General features: G+C 51.1%; 1 protein-coding gene across 3 annotated transcripts in view; it reads right to left on the minus strand.

Moving 5' to 3' along the window:
* Positions 1-12018, minus strand: part of PPP2R2B (protein phosphatase 2 regulatory subunit Bbeta) — a gene marked incomplete at both ends in the record, with an annotated part of 94111 nt that overhangs the window by 3919 nt on the left and 78174 nt on the right. For all 3 annotated transcript variants that reach the window (XM_084295274.1, XM_084295272.1, XM_084295273.1), the window contains 2 exons: positions 2213-2377; positions 5665-5842. In XM_084295274.1, the coding sequence (XP_084151400.1) occupies positions 2213-2377; positions 5665-5842 (343 nt within the window). The remainder of the gene's footprint in view (positions 1-2212; positions 2378-5664; positions 5843-12018) is intronic.

Below are 12018 nucleotides of genomic sequence, written 5' to 3' on the forward strand. Positions count from 1 at the left end.
CCAGTACTTTCCTGCTTCTCTTGCTTCAAATTAAAAGCCAAAAGCCCACTGATAGTTCACCTAGGCACAAAATTCATCACAATCATAATTGAGGAAAAGCTATGCTGGTGCAAGCAGAGAAGCCAGTTTTGCTTTCTACCAGAAAAATCAACTTTGCAGTCCAGCCTCAGCCCAGAGGCACAGGAACACTGCAACCATGGCCTAAGGACAGAAATCGCTAGTCTGGTGCCAGTCTCTCCCGAGTAATTCACTTTTCTGCCTCATTCCTCCTGCCTGCAGCAAGGCAGCAGCACCCATTTCTCTCCCTCACAGACAAGGTGCAGATTAATGAAGTGCTCCTGTCCAGGTGCTCTGAGTGCCCACGTGGACAGGCGCAGGCAGGATCAGACCCAGGGTCCCTGTCTGCAGAGCACCGAGGGGCCAGGCAAAGGCTGGCAGCCACCAGGACAGGCAGGGCTGGGGGAGCAGTATTTTGCTGCTCCTCCAAAGGGTTTTGTGTGGCTTTGCTTCTTCTGCCAAGGCAAATTCAGGCTGCTGAGCTCACAGGGAGGGTTTCTGAGGCACTAGTTCTGTGGTCAAGTTGTTGCAGCAAAGGAAAGCCAGAGCTCCGATAAGCGGCGCTGGCAGCATGTTTTCAGCCATCAGCCTGGCACTCAGCTGGGTTGTTGCTGTCCCTCACCCCCCGCAGTGCCCCAGCTGCCACCTCCTGCTGACTGTGCAGGGAGCCGTGCCCGGGCCAAGGCTGATCCCAAGCACAGATGCTCTATCCTGTGTGTGACGCCTAATGGGTTTTTTCCTCCCTTTTTCACACGGCTCTTCAGAACAGAAAGACTTTTGCTGGTATCTCCAGCTGCCCATGAATTCCAACCTCCCTTTTGGCTTCCTGTGGCACTTTGGACAACTTGAGAGGTTTCTTTGTGCACAAACTGCCCATGGAGTTACCCCTGCACCAGATCTTCTTAATATTGTAGCCCACCACTCTTTAAATCCCCGAGGAGCGGACATTTATATGTAGAAAAGGATATTCTCCCATAAGATAGCTACATGGCTGGAGGTAACATATAAAATGTCACAGCTAGCAGGAGCCTCAAATAAAATGGGCAACCAAAATTTAGTAAGAGAAGCACATAAGTAAAAGCTGGCCCCAGGCTGCAAAGTGCATCTACCTAAATAAACATAACTGAGATGTGCAGTGCTATATTTTGCATTTTTACTAAATATTGACAGTTATTAAATATTTCCATTGGAGAATTTGCTTCAAAAAGCCAATGTTGCTTTTCATTTTGAACTGTGATGAACTGTCTCAATTTCAACTCACACATCTGCTGAACTGCAATTGACTGAGGCTGATGCTTCAGAGGGATAGAAGGAAATCAATATGAAAATGTCAAGGGAGAGGTCAAACCGAACTTGTATTCACTGTTGGTTGGTGTGTTCACTGAGGACTAAAAGCACCCAAACAAAGGGAAATACCATGTGAGGGCTTCTGCCACTGATGTGTCAGGAAAAGGCATGTCCTTTGCCCCTTAATTGTACTCTGATTCCTGGCTAGGAGCTGTCACTGTAGGACTGCGAGACACAGTCGCGAAACCCAAGAACAGAAAGGTGTGTTTTGCTCAGTATTTGGGAAAACAAACATTCCGTATTTTCAGATCTCCAGACAATAATGTAAGCTTTCCTCTCTGTCTTCTTTACTTCAGTTTAAAAACAGGTATCAGACTGTAACCACAGCTCAAAAGCCGAACAGCAATAGCTGGTGTGTCATTCCCTACTGCCTCTGCCAGAGGCTTGAATCTGAAATACAGCCAGGTGCTCTCTGGATGTAGATTTCTGGCACTAGGCTTCCGTTAGTTGCACCTGGTTTGTGTGTGTCATTCCTGTAACATCACCGTGTTTTAGATGCTTCAAATCTCATTAATTTCCCCCAAGACATTGGCCATTTTCTGAAGAAAAACTAGTTTTAGCAGGAACCAAAACGCATTTGCTGCTTCACCAGCAGCTGCCTTGTCACGTCTGCCACGGGGGAGGACAAGGAACGGACTCCCTGGCTGCCCTGCTTCCTGTGGATTTTAGGGGGCTTTTTTGCACTGACGCAGGCTGCCTCAGCAACGCTGGGACAGGGGGAGCACAGCCCTGCGTGCCCCGAGCACACGGTGACCATCCCTGCTGATCTCCGCACTCCCTTTTTGGGCCCCGGCCCGGCCGTACTCACACTTGGCGTGGCGGTCACAGAGGGCGGAGGTGCGCATGTCGCACAGCCGGATGGTGCCCTTGCTGCTGCTGTAGACAAAGGTGTTGCAGTGGTGCGGGTGGAACTCAGCGGCAGTGATCACCTCTGTCAGCTCCTCCATGTTGGCCGGCTTGATGTCCACGATGTCTGGCAGGACGAGTCAAGGCTCCTGGCACCTGCCGCTGACCTCTCCGCACCAGCTTTTTCCATCCCCCTGCACAAACCCTGCAATCCCCACAGAACAGCGCTGCTCTGCAGTGTGTCAGCACCACGGCTCCATGGAGCTGATGCAGCCAAACACGCACTGCAGCCGCTCCTGCCTCCTGGCATCCACCCACTGCACGCTGATGTCCCTGCAGGCCTCACCCCGTGGGGATGCTGCCTGCCGACACCTCAGCTTGTGTCCACTCCCAGCCCTGAGCCCGTGCTGAGGGCTCCATCCCCCTGCCCCCAGCCCCAATCGGAGCACTGGGCGCATGGAAAATCCTGTTCGTTCCCGTTATCTGCCTGCATGGAGACTGCGGCTCTTGCCCTGCACGGCCGGGAAGCGCTGACTGTCCTCTCTGTGTGGACAGGCACAAGGCTGGACCCCGATGAATTCACCCTGGCCAGAATAAACAGCTTGTATTGCAGTGTCTGGGCAAAGTGAAAAACCCCACTGAAAGCAACTGAGGGAAGGAAAACAAAACCCAGATGACATCGACAAGCAAAACAACAGACCGGGGTGCCTGGCTGGGGCTGCACAGTTTCTTGGCTCAGTAAGATAATGGCTGAAAGCTGAGCCACAGACCCCATCCCTGGGCCCTGCAGCTGGCCAGGACGGGAGCAGCCCGTGGTGCTGTGGAGGATTCAGATCACAGAATGACAGAATGGCCAAGGCTGGAAGGGACCTCTGAAGACCATCCAGTGCAACCCCCTCACCTACAGCACCTTGCGCAGGATGGCATCCAGGCAGGTTTTGAATATCTCTGGAGAAGGAGGCTACACATACTCTCTGGGCAACCTGTTCCAGTGCTCTGACACCCTCCCAGTAAATAAGTGCCCCCTCATATTGAGCCGAAACCTCCTGTGCTTCAGTTTGTGCCTGTTGCCTCTCATCCTGTCACTGGACACATCTGAAAAGAGTCCAGCTCCATCCTCTTGACACCCTCCCCTCAGAAATCTATGTACATTAATGAGGTCTGCCCTAAGTCTTCTCTTTCCCAGGCTAAACAGCCCCAGTTCTGTCAGCCTGTCCTCATATGACAGGTGCTCCAGTCCTCTGATCATCTTTGTAGCCCTTCACAGCCCAATCCAAACACCCAGCAAGGGGCAATTTACCCACTGTGCAGGGAGCGAGAGAAAAGAAACGGCACCTTTCATCACCCCCTGGAAAGCAAATTAAGGCCGTGCTGTTCCTGGCAAGATGAAGACGTGAATTTCTCAGTTGTGCAGGGGTGATGTAGCAAAGTGACTAGAGGAAAATCTCCATCTCCTGCGGAGGAGAGGGCAAGGACGTGTCAGCAAGAGGGGGGCATCCTGCCTGCTACAGGAGGGGCAAGTGAACCTGGTGCTCACTGCAGACACTGTGCATTCCTCCTAGCCCACACTGCAGGTCGACAGCAGAGCCTGGATTAGAGCTCAGACCAGACCTGAGCCCAGTGTGTGGCATTACAGGGCAGTAAACTGCCTCTCAACCTGCTTCAGGTCCAGCTCTATAAGCACTGGTAAAGCCGGCTGTCGCTGTCATGCCAGGCGGTGCAGGACCGCATTGTGTCACAGTGCCCCTGCGCTCCCACGCAGTTTTGTAGCTGTCTTGCACTCTGATCTGCAATAACCCTTTTACAACAGCCCCGATGCTTTGCTAAGCAAAGGTTTCAAATCACATCGAATTGTGCAGCAGCTGTGTGATGTGCACAAAGTTACAAAAATCCAACCACAGGACTATGTCTTCTCAGCTCTCAGGGGCTGGATTTGGTCCTGACCAGCAAAACCCCAAACCAGCAATGTGCCCTTCCCCTCCTCAGGCACACGGTGCTGCTGTGGTTCTTCTACCCCAGAGCCCACCACAGTGCCCGCAGCCGATGCAGCCTGGCAGGGCTGGGCACAGCCGCACCGGGGACCTCCAGGACAGTGCTGCTGTGCCGGGCAGGGGGGCAGCGTGCCAGCGGGACAGGGCATCTGAGTGGACACTGCTCTGGCGATGACTTTCCTCCATCAATTCTTAGCAAGCATTTTGGGTGCTGCACTTCCACCTTGCCCAAAATCCCTCGGGCCATCTAGACTTCCTGAAGTTTTACCCAAATCCTCGCCTTACTCTCCAAAAACCAGCACACACTGCAGCACTGCTCAAACATACGGACTTTGAGCCTCCACCAGCCACATGCCTGTGACTGCTGAAATCCTTTCCAGCTGCCTAAATTTGCCACATGCCCTGGGGATTTCTCAGCAGAAAACACTACATAAATATCACTGATGATTAGTGTCCCATTGTTATTATTTCTGATGCAGCTGTTACAAGGGTGACTGGCACGATCTCATTTGTGTGACTGTGAGTGGCGGCCTGTCACCCTGCTGCAGTATATAATGGAAACAGTGCTATTAATATTTCCACTCCTCATCTCCCCCAAGGCATCTGTCTTCTAAATCACCTGAGGTCTCCCCTCTCTTCCTCCCACCCCCGACTCAGGCCCTGCAGGCAGAATTCGACATGGTGTCACACAGCCTGGGAGATGGCAGGGGTGCTGCCTGCGGCGCTGCACAGTGCGGGGGGGCTGGTGGGATGGGTGAGCACCCCAAACACAGCCTGGCATCCTGCTCGCAGCAAGGCTGAGCCCTGGCAGAAATGAGGGACATGCCCTGAAAGTCACTCCTGGGAACTGGGTTTGCCAGAGCTGTGCACCAGGACACCGCTTGGTGTGGCAGAGCATCGAGCGCCTGAGCCCCGTGAGCCCATCCCAGGCGGTGCAGCTCCAGTTCCAGCTGGGGCCTGGGCATGAGCCAGGCTGTGCCACCTGCACGGTCACTGTCAGGGCAGATGTGGCAGGAGCTGGACCCTCACGGGTCCCTGCTCCACTGCTCACCTTCACCAGCACCTGTCTCTCCACCCAGCCCCACACCGGTGCTCCATTCTGCTCCCGCTTTTAGGTTTCCATCCCACCTGCATGCTCTTCCTGGCAAGAAACCTGGTAGTCAGCAGTAATAAAATGGTAATGAACAGGGTTTGTTATTAGCAGTCTTTCGTAAAGAAAATCATAATGGGTTAAACCTTTACCTCGATCCTCCCTTTCCTCAGTAAGAAATAAGCTCCACATCATGCCCTCAGCACCAGCACCATGATTACAAGCCAAGAAGCTGGCAGAGGAGGAGCCCAGGGCCACCACAGGCAGCCCTGGTTGTCACCCAGGGGTCTGCCTGCTGGGTCCATCCCACATGGAGGGGGCACCAAAGGATACTGAAACTCTGATTCGTGATTTCAAAGTTCCACAGGTTTATCCTCAAGTCGTCTGCCGACATGTAGGTCTCGTAGTCGCTGTTGACGGATATGGAGTTGATGTGGTACGTGTGAGCGTTGGCGAACACCCTCCTGGGAGTGGCCTCCACCATCAGGTCCATGGGCCTGAGCACGGGCACCTGCGGGGTGGGAAGCAGAGCATCAGCACGGGGGCACGGAGCTGCGGCTGGCCACGCTGCACCCCACCCTCCTCATAGCACTCTCACCCAAGAAAAACAGTGACTTTGTAAGAACATGAACAGAAGGGAAAGCCAACACAAAAGCCTTTTGTTTCTGGAAAGCTGGTGGTGGTGTGGCTACATTTTGGTGAGGCAGCAAGAGCCAAGTAAACCAGATCTGTTCTGCAGCAACAATTCCTTCTGTGGCCAAAGAACAACAACGTCTTTGTTTTGTCACTCTTAAGTGGAATTTGAAATTCCTGGCGTGTTTCTAAGAGAAGAGTAGTTTTTAAGAGCCAGGTCAGCACAGATTTTTCTTTCAACTTTTCTGGATTTGCTTCACAGTGAAATGACAGAGGTAAGATGTGAGAAGAGATGGAGAAAGTGAATGCACAGGGCAGAGACATAGAGAAATGAAGAAGCAGAGCTTTTAGATTAATAAGCACAACTTATGTAAACATCAGTGGATGGAGAGATGCAGTCAGAAACAGCATATGCAAGGAACAGTGTAAGTAACCACTTCAGACATAATGTTCTTAAGGCAACTTAATGCACTATAAAGGTGTCAGTCTGTGCTCCTCTTTGCCAGTAAGCTATTCCCTCAAGCTACTTCATTACGGTGTGTATTATCTGTGTGCTGCCCAAAGAGATTTCCCATGGCTGCAGAGGTGGGGACAGGAGTGTGACAGCCAGATCAAGTGACACTAGAACATAGGAACTGCCAGCTCAGAGCCTGAGCTTAATGTGATGAGCCTGCTTTCTAATTCAGCCTGACATATTCAATGATGCACCGTTTGCTGTTGAAGGACTTTGCTCAGCCATCTGGGGACATAGGTTCACATTTTGCTCAGAGACTACAGGAAATGAGCTCTCATTAAGACCGTCAGAAACACTATGGTTTTGCAAAGGGAAAGGGCTCAACTGTTACACTGGGCCACTCTGGATGCAAAAACAAATATGGCAAAAGCTTTGGTGTAAGATTTCACTCAGCATGACCACAACGTGCAGACCAACCACGTCTTGTGGTCAGACCCCTGACAATGCCCATCCCCAGAGTAACACTGCAGCCAGGGCTGCGATCCAAAGGAACAACACAAACTGGGGCTGAGCAAGTGCCCTGGTGGTGATCTGCAACTTCCACTGAACCGACGTAATTATCTGCCTGTTTTTTATGCGGCTAGCTACCTGCAAACACATTTTTCTTGAGATAGGAAGCTAAGGTAATCTCTTCAGGCAACAAAATTCTTCCCACCTTACTTCAGAAACACATGCCTGGAAGTTGTTTTCACTGAGTAAAACCCCCCAAAATGAACAAACCTGGCCATATGTGAGTATTTCATTATGTCAAGATTTCTTACCTGCTACAGTTGTGAGAACCTGCACTTAAATATGGAAAACAGCAAGTGTCCGTGCCTCTTTTCAACATGCGCAGTAAGCTTTTGCTTAACTGTACCAACAATGAGTATTTAAACCTGCAATAAGCATTTAAACCTGAAAACACTGAAATTTCAAGGCAGGAGCAGCTGGGAGCACACACTGGTTCAGGGCTTTCATCCCATGACAGCAGACATCTTGCAGCAGAAGGAAACCCAGCAGCTCTCTGGATGGTTACAGACAGAAAAGCACAGCACGAGGGTTTTCCAAGAAAACTCAGGAGCAGGAAATCCAACCCTCTAATTTTGTTCAACATGAAAGTGAAAAGAGCTTCTGCTCTTTCCTTCAGGAAGAGTTAAATCCACAAAAATTGTAACGAGAAGCTGCTAGCAGAAGAATCACAGGTGGAGAAAAATCTTCTGTCTCACCCGTCTTCTGTCCTCTCATTTGCCACCATGGGATTTTTCTCAGCTGCATCCTCCCTAATGCGCTGTCTGGTCAGAATTCAAGGGTCTCCAGAAATCTGTCTCCTACCTACCCCGGGACCCCTTCCCACAGGCTGGCAGACACCCCCATTACATTTCTGCTTCACTTACAGCACAGGAAAGGAGACAGTGGTCTAAGGGAAGATCTCCGTGGATTGCTCCACATGCTACTGCGTGACACTGTCCCGGGCCTACACCACAGAAAAGTGGAAGGCAGTGCATGGCCCGGGACCGCAGCATTCGGTGGCTGTTAAGGGAAAGTGCCTAACAAAACAGTGCCAATGTGGTAGCAACTGAGCAACTGAATCATGGGGTTGGTTTTTTTTTGTTTTTTTTTTTAAGCATGCAGAACCCAAGCTTATATCTGTCTAAACCACTGGCATCGTCATGGCAATCCTGAACAACAGAGAGAACTCCTAAATGCATCCCTTCCTCAATTACAGAACCAACCTGCAGGGCAGTATCTGGTATTATATATACCCATTATTAAAGGGTAATTCAGTGTAACAAACCGCATCAAGTACATTGAAAGGCTGTCAAATAAAATAAACCACTAATAAATTAAATTACTTTCTCTTTTCTGGAAGGGGGGAATGCCAGTCATTTTTCATTTTAAAAATATATGTCTTAATTTTTCTTTTTCTGCCTTTGAACAGGCACCCCCTGCAAAAAGAGCAGGTCCCACCCAGCCAATACACGAGCCACTATATTCCTCTCTCTTGTCTGACGGAGGCTTCCCCTTTCCACAATTAATGAGGCACTAATCCTCCCTTGAGCTGTAAAACTCATTTTCTTTGTGGCTTGGTGCTGGAGGTGCAGCACAAGCCAAAGGGGCCTGAGTGCCCCGGCCCCTTCCCACCCGCCACCGCTGCGTTTCCTCCCACCACATTCAGCCCCTGGTCAGAGATCACGGTGCAGTTAATGAAGTGTGTGCAATTGTTGTCGTTCTGCTTTGTCCCCTGGTCTCACCGGGTTTCCTGCTTCTGTTGCATGTTCTGTCGGCTGGCACCAAATACCGCCTGCTCCTGGGGTAAAAGCCTTGTGGCAGAGCTCTTCCTTGTCGTTCATGGTGCTGTGACAGATGTGGTCTGAAAGCATGCGGAGATCCGGTGCTTCTGAGGAAAACCTCATCCTCTGCCAGAGCTGGCATACAGTGCTCAGTCTTTTCAAAACACAAGTCAATAGACAGGGAAAAAGGCCCAACTTGCAGCTCCCGGTGTCCTGAGGTCACGCTGCCTCTCCCAGACAGCAGCCCCCCTCGTGCCAGGTCCCAACTGTCTCCACTGCTTGGGGCAGGCCCACGGCAGCCCCAGCAAAGCCCTACACTGAGGCTCGTGGCTGCTCCTAAAGGGACATCAGAAGAAAAGTGAGGCAGGAAACCCTCTGCAGAGGTATGTTCTCACTATACAAGTCTCCACACCTCAGATGGAGAATATTTAGAGGTCCACAAATTCAAAGAGGGTGAAAGCTGCTGCCCTAGCCAAGAGGCTCCACCATCTCCACCAAAGCACTGTTTCCTTGGTGGGAATGTCTCCTCACCAGATGCCGAGATCCAGATTTGACCCAGAGAACTCCCTGCTGAGTGCACAGGACCCGCAGCACGCTGGCCTGGCCGCGCCGTGGCTACAGTGCTGATTTTATTGCGATTCCCACCCTGATCCTCTCCGTGAGCACGACAGCGCCGCTGCCGAGTGTGGTGCTGGCCGACCTGCCGGCAGGGCAGATGCCGCTCGCGTTCCTCACGCGCACAGGACAGCCTCTGCCTGTTGCAGCTGAGCCGCAGCAGTGAGGGCAGCCAGCGTCAGCTCCACTCCCCCGGCGCTTTGCTCTGCCACCCTGCGCACTGCGCCAGCCAGCAGGATTTGGCCAAGCAAGATTAGTCACAGCCGAAGCCCAGATTAACCCCAGCCTTAGGTTTATAAGAAGGAAAATGTAATCCCGTTACTGGCAAATCGCTGCAGTGCTGGCTGCTTGGGGGTAAATCCTGCCAGGTACTTAGCCTCCTGTCACAGCTAAGCCCCTCTCAGAATATGCTCCCTGATGTTTATTTTTTACCTCCCAAATGCTCATATTCTGTGCTGTCAGCACCAGGAATAACCGGCCAACACTATTTGCAAATTAATGTTTTGCAGACAAAATATACATCAAACACCATTTTCATGGCAGACTGACAATTTCATGATCTTCAGAACTTTGTCTTGTTGGACTCTCCCCATGACACGTGAGAAGATTCTTTCTTGTGTGAAGATAAACCTGCTATCTAATTACTAGCCCATGTAGCTGATAGAGCTCCTGGTTTCATCTGTTTTCCCTAGACATTTCTGTCCCTGCTAAGCTTTACCTTAGCACTGTTTCTTCTGTTGCCTGTTACAGAGTGCTTTCCATGCACCAAAATGCCAGCACAGGCTTCCCACCAGCCAAAGATCCCCTTCCTGTGCGCAGGTCCCAGCGGTACGGGCTGCCCCAAAGGGACTCAGGTCCCAGCTCAGGGGCAGAAGGGGGAGGACTGGAGTCACTAGGGTCTGCAGCTCGGGGCATGTTCTCTGACATTACTGCAGTCCAAAGTTGCAAAAATTTAATTTCCCTACATTTAGCCTTAAATTTGATGTCTAAAACAAACTGGAGATACTGGGTGCAACTTTTTAATCTCTTTTCTTGTATTTCCCCTTGGGACAAGGTGGGTTCAGTGATGCCACCAACCTCAGAGCTGCAGCATGCCCCCCATCAGGTAAAGCGCAGGAGCCATGCAGAATTTCCACTTTCGAGTTCCTGGTAATGTGTGCATGCCTGACCCCCTTTCCCTCTCCAGCTGCCCAGATGAGATGAGATGAGTCCTTGGACTCTGCTCTCCACCAGCGTGGCCATGGCTGCAGCTCACACAGTGAGGTTTGCATTCATGAGCGTGCTCAGCGCAGCCCAGCCAACCTGCTGGAAGGAGCCTTGTTCTGCTCAGCTACTGCTGCGCCAGGGAGGCTGCGGGCACGCCGAGGGCTGCAGCACCAGTGCTGGATGGGGACACGGTGTGGGACTGGATCTGTCTGCTTGCTGAGCTCTGCTCACAGGCTGGGCTCACAGCCCCACGCTGAGCCGTCAGCCACCAAGGCACTCCCGAAGGTCGCTGCCCATCAGTCCCCACCTTGAGGCCCAGGACAGAAGGCAGCAGGACAGTGGCTTGTGGGCAGAGGCCCCAGCTGTGATGGGAGATGTCCTCATGCCAGGCCAGGAGGAGCCGAGTGCCCTGCAGATCCCATGTGCCCCTGGTGGGAGCAGCACCCAGCCGCTCCTCTCCATCATCCACCCACCGTCACTCACACAACCCCACCGCGTGGTCAATCCACCCCAACACCACCTGCCCCAAAAGGGGACCAGTTCAGGAGGAATATTTTGTGCAAGTCTGACAGCATTCATAGCAAACGTCACTTCTTGCGCATCCCAGATTTCCCCTTCTTTGTTTATTTTTATAGTGTCATAGGATTCTTTTCTTGTTTGTAACTGAGAGTCTGTCCCAGTTCCGTTATTACATGTCAGGATGACTTTCACCATCTGTACCTAAATTCTGAAATAAGAATTCAAAGAACAAACAGAACATTTTTTTTTTTCTGAAGTTAAAAATCCTCAGCTCTTATTCAGACTCCTTAAGAGTTACATTCCCCTTAAAGATGTGACTGTTTACAGTAGTATTTTTTAACTTATTTCTCCCACTCAAGAAGGGCCTGTATCAGTCAAATCTCATCTGGCAGTTTACAATTTTCCTACTTTCCCATGGAGAATTATGTAAAAGCACAGTTCTGTTAACAAACACAAATTCAGAGTAATCTAAACCCGCTTGATAATTCTGCCCGGCACATTGTTTCTACAGTACGTCTAGACAGACACCAACAGGACAATTGCTGTGGAAAAAGGGATGAAAAAAGAATCTGAAAGGTCAGTCCTGGTCATCAGCATTTTGAAGCAAGTTTACTAGTATTAAACGGATGAATAATGAGATTACACCAAAAGAAAGAAAGCACCTAATGACCTAGGAAGAAGGAAGAGTGAGATGGGCAGCGACAGCCAGGCTGCTCCCTCTACTCTGCAGGGGCTGAAGGCAGGACCTGTGCTGGTGGCATGACCAGGGGCACTGCAGGAGTGACCTAAAAGGATATTCTTTAGAAATAGCTTCCAAACAGTACATCGCTGTGTCTTTCACTTGCACGCCTGTGCTGGTGCTGCTGTTGGATATGCTATCTGCACCCAGCTGGGGTGCCAGCAGGACAGGGAGTACACACGGGTTAGCAG

Source organism: Netta rufina, assembly GCF_964035555.1.
Source record: "Netta rufina genome assembly, chromosome: 14".
NCBI classification, from domain to species: domain Eukaryota; kingdom Metazoa; phylum Chordata; class Aves; order Anseriformes; family Anatidae; genus Netta; species Netta rufina.